At 33.1% G+C, this 6,139-nt stretch overlaps 2 protein-coding genes across 2 annotated transcripts; both read right to left on the reverse strand.

The window, feature by feature from the left end:
* Window positions 1–1,325: 1,325 nt before the first annotated feature.
* Window positions 1,326–2,482, reverse strand: LOC140981235 (uncharacterized). The gene is made up of 4 exons (XM_073447565.1): window positions 2,192–2,482; window positions 2,018–2,125; window positions 1,868–1,931; window positions 1,326–1,772 (listed from the first exon to the last, which is right to left on the reverse strand). The coding sequence occupies exons 1-4, from the start codon at window positions 2,335–2,337 to the stop codon at window positions 1,629–1,631; spliced, it is 462 nt and encodes a 153-aa protein (XP_073303666.1). The 5' UTR covers window positions 2,338–2,482; the 3' UTR covers window positions 1,326–1,628.
* A 290-nt stretch (window positions 2,483–2,772) lies between these two features.
* Window positions 2,773–3,725, reverse strand: LOC140981236 (uncharacterized). The gene is made up of 3 exons (XM_073447566.1): window positions 3,666–3,725; window positions 3,188–3,577; window positions 2,773–3,104 (listed from the first exon to the last, which is right to left on the reverse strand). The coding sequence occupies exons 2-3, from the start codon at window positions 3,527–3,529 to the stop codon at window positions 3,045–3,047; spliced, it is 402 nt and encodes a 133-aa protein (XP_073303667.1). The 5' UTR covers window positions 3,530–3,577; window positions 3,666–3,725; the 3' UTR covers window positions 2,773–3,044.
* Window positions 3,726–6,139: the final 2,414 nt, after the last annotated feature.

The raw sequence follows: 6,139 nt of genomic DNA on the forward strand, positions 1-6,139 counted from the left end.
TCGCGCATGTGCGCTGGGTCTTTGCATTTGCACATTTTGATCCTGCCCAACTCGCGCATGTGCGCGCACTACCGTCGCGCATATGCGCGTAAAGTTCTGTCCGCGCAATCTTCCCGCACAGCTCGCGCATATGCGCGCCTTCTCTTCGCGCATATGCGCGAGACCTTCTGGTCACGCACAATCAAAAATCAAACAAGTCAACATTCAATCCCGAAGTGCTCTGTCTATAATCATATCAATTAATCATCCCAAATTAACAGGATAAAATCTCGGGCGTTACAAACGAAGTAATTCTTGATCACCACCACACTAATTTAATAAAGTAGTGAAGTAAAAACATAATTTTCACTTTATCAAAATAATTTAATTTGTATACAATAATACCACTATTTATACACAAACACATATATAACTTAAAATACATTTATTTGATTCATAAATTATCCATCTATAAATGATGAAAATCCACGAATCCACAAGTACGTACAACCCAAAAATATATCCACAAGTGTATCCACAAAACCAAAAGTGTATATTCACAAGTATAACATAAAATGCACAATGACGCACATGATCCATTTAAGCACCTACATAAGAGTAGACAAATTCGCACCATTCACTTCTGACTTCATCATTTTGAGATTGGTTGTGATATTGGTTCTTGATTGATCTTGCAAACCGACATGTAAAAAGTACAAGATGCATTAGATTAATAAGATCATTCATCCAATGATAGTTGGCAAAACCTTCCCACTTAGGTTAGACTTTGCCACGTGCACAAAGGAGTTGTCTTGTATATTAGTCCCTGACCCAACATTGATGTTATTCACATCACCTGCATTCAAGATGAAGTCAAAGTACCAAACCTTTCCACATCTTAAAACACAAATGTTCTGATTCAAAGCAAACACAAATGATCAAACTCTCTTAAGAGATGTGAGGGTAAAAGTGTCTCCCAATTTTTATTTTCGGAAGTCCTAATAAAATGTCTGAAATTTAGAGTCATTGGGGAAAATTAAAGCTGAAACAGAAGCACAACAACAGAAGGTAGAATTTGGTAACCTATTAGTTGGGCAATCTCAGGATGATTAATCCTAGTCATACTAATATAAATGAGGAAAATGCCATTCACATCCCGCAAATAGTGAAAGCATGATACGTGTATTGGGTTTTCAATGGCAAAGAAATGCTCCAGAGTCCATATCACAGGTGCGAGATTACCATATCTCATCCTTCGCATGTCTTATTGACACAAAAGTATCACCCAAAACTTTCAGTCATTCAGTACACAAATACAATGAGGCAAATCTAGCTTCTATAGGCAAATATTTGAAAAAATTATAACAAAAAAATGATATCAACAAAGAAATAACAAAACTGGGCATATATCATACACAACACTATCACAAATAAAGACCAAAGCATATGCATATAAACAACAAAACTAAGCATACCATAAACAACAAAATAAAAGCCAAAACAACATATCAATTATCATAAAATGCATATTACCTTATGCATGTATATCCCAACGGAAACAAATTATCCCAATCATTAATTCTAATAGTACAAATTTCAGAATTAATAATTATATAAATTTCATGTGCACATATACCAATAGCAGCAGTTTATCTCAATAATAAACTAGAACATATCAAAAAGAAGCAACTTACCATCTTCTCCAACTGTGGATTTTCAGATTCAACTATCTCTTTCATGTACCTCATCACATAATATCCACATTCAACATAACCACTTTGTTTTAGATTACCCTATATATAATGAAATTGAAAAGTTAATGCAACAATCACAATCCAAATAATAAGAACTATCAATTCATGTCTTCATACATAGGCACAATTCATACCGTCAATTGTTTAAAACATGACCTTGGAGAAATACCCTTCGAGACATTGTACATTTTGACCCCACTACATTTTAAAAAGTAAAAAATTATATTTATTTTTTTCATATTTATAAGTGAATGCATTCAAAATCAACATAATCTACTACTTACTTGGTCACTATAGTTTTCCTTGCATCGTCTCGGTTTCTGTTAGCCATAGAGTCCAATAAATATATCATATTTTTATCTTCATTGATGATAGTCAAGATCCAATGGTACCTGCAAAAATGAAAATATAGCATTGACTAGTATGTAGTAGAAATCAATAAATAACTAAACTCTTACCCAGTGTTGTATGGGATAAGGCAGATGCTATCTCTACACACTACTTCCAACTGGTCAGCAATATGTCGTAATAAATCAAGACCATCTTTGCCAATTGGGCATGTAGGTATGCTTCCGGGATCTACAAAAGAAATATAATCAGCCATGTCTTCTTCTCTCAAATATTTGTAGAGGTGAATGCACTCAAATATTACATAACTTGGTTATAAATGTTTCAAAGTATGGACAATTTCCACATAAAATATTAAATATGCAAAAACCATAGTAAGTTAGACATATCATACCCCATGTAAACCAAAATTTGTCTTGCGCTATCTCTCTCATCTCCATAAAGCGTAAAATATCTTTTCTTAGCAACCGTATGTTTTTAGGATGTACAAACATAGCGCCCTCAAACTCTATGTATATGGTCTCCGATTCATTCATCAATCTAACATCATGAAAATAGATATACTTGCATGCCATGGGTAATGTTTTGACGACATCCTTGAACTTGTCGAGCTTACAAGGAACATCCGAAAAAAAGCAAATAGTTGAGGTTTCTCCTTCTTCTACAATTTAGAATATTCACATATACAAGTATTCTAAACTAAACCATTGTCCAAGCAACATATATTACAATTGCAAACACAAAATCAAGAGAAAACTTAAAGTATTCGTGTCGTTGGAAAAATTATCAACTCTTTAGGCCAACCAACAATGGCTCCAACTGCATCATTGACGATTCTTTGTCCAGACTTAAATGGGATTGGAATTTTTGCTTCTTCATCTAAGACAACATCAATAGATACCTTGAAGTTTTGTTCCCACAGTGGAACATGATGAATCATGATATTTGGACCTCCTTATGATATTATTGTGCCATACGCCACCAGGTTTCACGTTGTTTTACAGCAAGGTGGCATTTTTTTCTCTTTTAAGAATAATAAGATATTATATATAAATATATGATTCTGGAAAAAAAATAATTTTACTTGAAATCAAGAAATATGCAACCTTCATATTTGAACTGTCGCATTCATAAACTTCTTCCACATCATCTAACAGTTTTGGGTCTTTCATGTCTGAGCACTTGTTTGATGTTACAGTCTCGGAAGTTCGATCATTGATGATGGGTATAACACTAGCAAGTTGAGCCTTCAATTTCTCCAATTCTACCTTTAAACTCTTAGTCTCTTCCAATTGTTCTTTGAAGTTTTTGACCATAGCATTTGGGACTGATTCCCTCTTCTTTCTTAGAGTTTTAAAGAAGACTTGAGGCTTTACAAAGCCTCCCACGCCTTGAACCCTTCCATAGCGTTTTTGGCTTCCTAAAGCAGTGGTTTGCACATCATTCATTCCAGAAGATTTTGAACTCTCTTTTGACTTTTTTTCCAACAAGTCATCCTACAATTAGAGACATAACAAATCAATCCAAAAACTGAAGTTTTATTTATCTAGGATATATTTAGATTGAATAAAACTAAACATTTACAATTTTTTCGACGACTTTTGATGTCTCCACATTTGTTATGTTGCCAGATTTGTCTTCCCTGGCTTTGTTATGTAGGGAGATACTTCTTCCGTATTTTCCAATAAAGTCAAATGTGCTTGATGTAGATCAACTTGTTGCACTATAATTGGTGATTTGCATGCTAAGAATCCAGGAACGTTTGTTTTGGGATCTCGATTTGATTGAGGGACCCCAACAGGATCAAGATCATTGAGGTATTCCGAACAAAACTCAATTGCTTCTTTGGATCTTAACAATGCAACCTTCAGGATGTTTTCGACTGGCTACATAACTCTTAAACACTTTCATGTATCTTTCGAATGGATACATATACCGGAAATAAACTGGTCCACATAATCGGACTTGTAGAACAAGATGGACTTTTAAGTGAACCATGACATCGAAGAAAGAAAGAGGAAAATACTGCTCCAATAAGCAGAGCGTAACAACCAAGTCAAATTGCAGCTTTTCTAACTTGGCTACATCTGTAACCTTGCAAAAAACATCCTTGAAGAAGAAGCATGTTGGGATCGATTAGGGGTGGTAATCGTTGAGCTATTATAGCTCGGTTCTTGAAATATTGAACACCGATGAATTATTTCGAGTGTCTTCTGCTTGGGTTGAACACCACCACATGTTAGGATCGGTTTGGGGGAAAATAGTTGAGCTACAATAGCTCGGTTCTTGAAATATTGAACACAGATGAACTAAATCGAGTTTGATATGAAATCAAACGGAAAACACTCGAAATAATCCTTCGTAGAAACCGATTAAATATTTTGTAAAGCATTTAAAATTTATGCAAGTTGAATGTGTAAAAATATTTTAGTTGAAGCATTTTATCAAACACTTGTATGCAATATTTTGGTATTTGAAGAACACATAAAACGCTTCAAACAATGCATCTTCAAAACAGTGGAAATGATAAGTAAATGCAATAAATAAATAGACACGAATTTGTTTATAGATGTTAGGAGACTTCAAATGCTCCTACGTCACCCCTTCTTCCCCTTGAGAAGGATTCACTAGAAAACTTTGATTTATATAACTACTTGTACAAACCCATTCAGCTATGACTTCCCACTGCCTGAACTGAACTCCTAGCACTCAAGATTGTAGGCAGCACCTCACAATCAGCATATTGTTTAATGTCTCATATGCAAAGACTACATACACAAGTTTATTGTTTTTGTGCAAGACTCACTCAACTAATCTTTGAAGTTCAACTCTCTTATATATGTGTGAATGATTGTGTGTGAAAAATTTATCATTTACAGTGTAAATCTCAAGTATCCTCACATAAGGGCTTGTGCTCTCAACTAGATGATTTTTTCATGCTAACTGCCCATGCTTTGAATCATCTTCAAAAGCTCTTGTTTGATCATCAAGATGATGTTTTTATAAGTCCCAAGAATGATATATACGTTAGACATAAGAATATGATCATTTGGAAAGTTTCTATAATGTCTCTGAAATTGCAACAGTCATATTCGTCTTGTTGGGCATTTTCCTGACTGGTCAACTCTGTCAACTGGTCGTTCAGTTCAACTGGTCAGTAGCTGGTTCAGTTCAGTTCAGTTGGTCAGTGCTACTACGTAAATTATAATTCACCCAAGTGTAGGTTGTCTGCAAGTAATATATTTCGTAAGTACGAGATCGATCCACAGAGAGGTTATTTTAAGTTTACATTTATTAATTTATAGATTACCAAATGCAAAAACGAAGTTTACAAATTATAAATTTTGTCAAGGCTCGAGGATTTATTCTTTGTTCATCCAATATTGTTTAACTAAAAGTAAAACAAAGGAAACCACCATAAATAATGGTTCCAAGAAAATAAAAATATTTAAACACACACCTAATATAATATAGTTCCAACTATAGAAAATACCGAATTCACCAATATTTTATATATGGTACCTATGATTATATATATAACTATATAGATATATAATTGCATAAAATAAATGTTAAATTAAATCATTATATTTCATTTAGAACAACCGACAGAGCCACGCTATTGCCTAAATGAAATATATGATTTAATAAGTTAGTTGCGATAAAGTAAAAGTTCGATGCGGAAAGTAAAAATTAGTTGCAATAAAATAAAAGTTAGATGCGGAAAGTAAAAGTTAGTTGCGATAAAGTAAATCTTAGATTGTTAGATATCATAATATTTTATTTAGAACAACCGGCAGAGCAACGCTATCGTCTTAATGAAATATATGATATAATTATATAAATATATATATATATATATATATATGTATAATATAACAATAATAATTGATGAAATATTTATTGTATCAAAATTAAACAACAAATCAAGATAACTACTTAAATGGTATCAAGCATTATCAAGCATTTGACGTAAATTGATAACAACAAATAATTCATTTTTATACCTACAATAAAAAGAAATTAGCGAAATGAAAGGAAATAAAGAAAGAATATAA

Source organism: Primulina huaijiensis, chromosome 7 (assembly GCF_012295235.1).
Source record: "Primulina huaijiensis isolate GDHJ02 chromosome 7, ASM1229523v2, whole genome shotgun sequence".
NCBI lineage: Eukaryota > Viridiplantae > Streptophyta > Magnoliopsida > Lamiales > Gesneriaceae > Primulina > Primulina huaijiensis.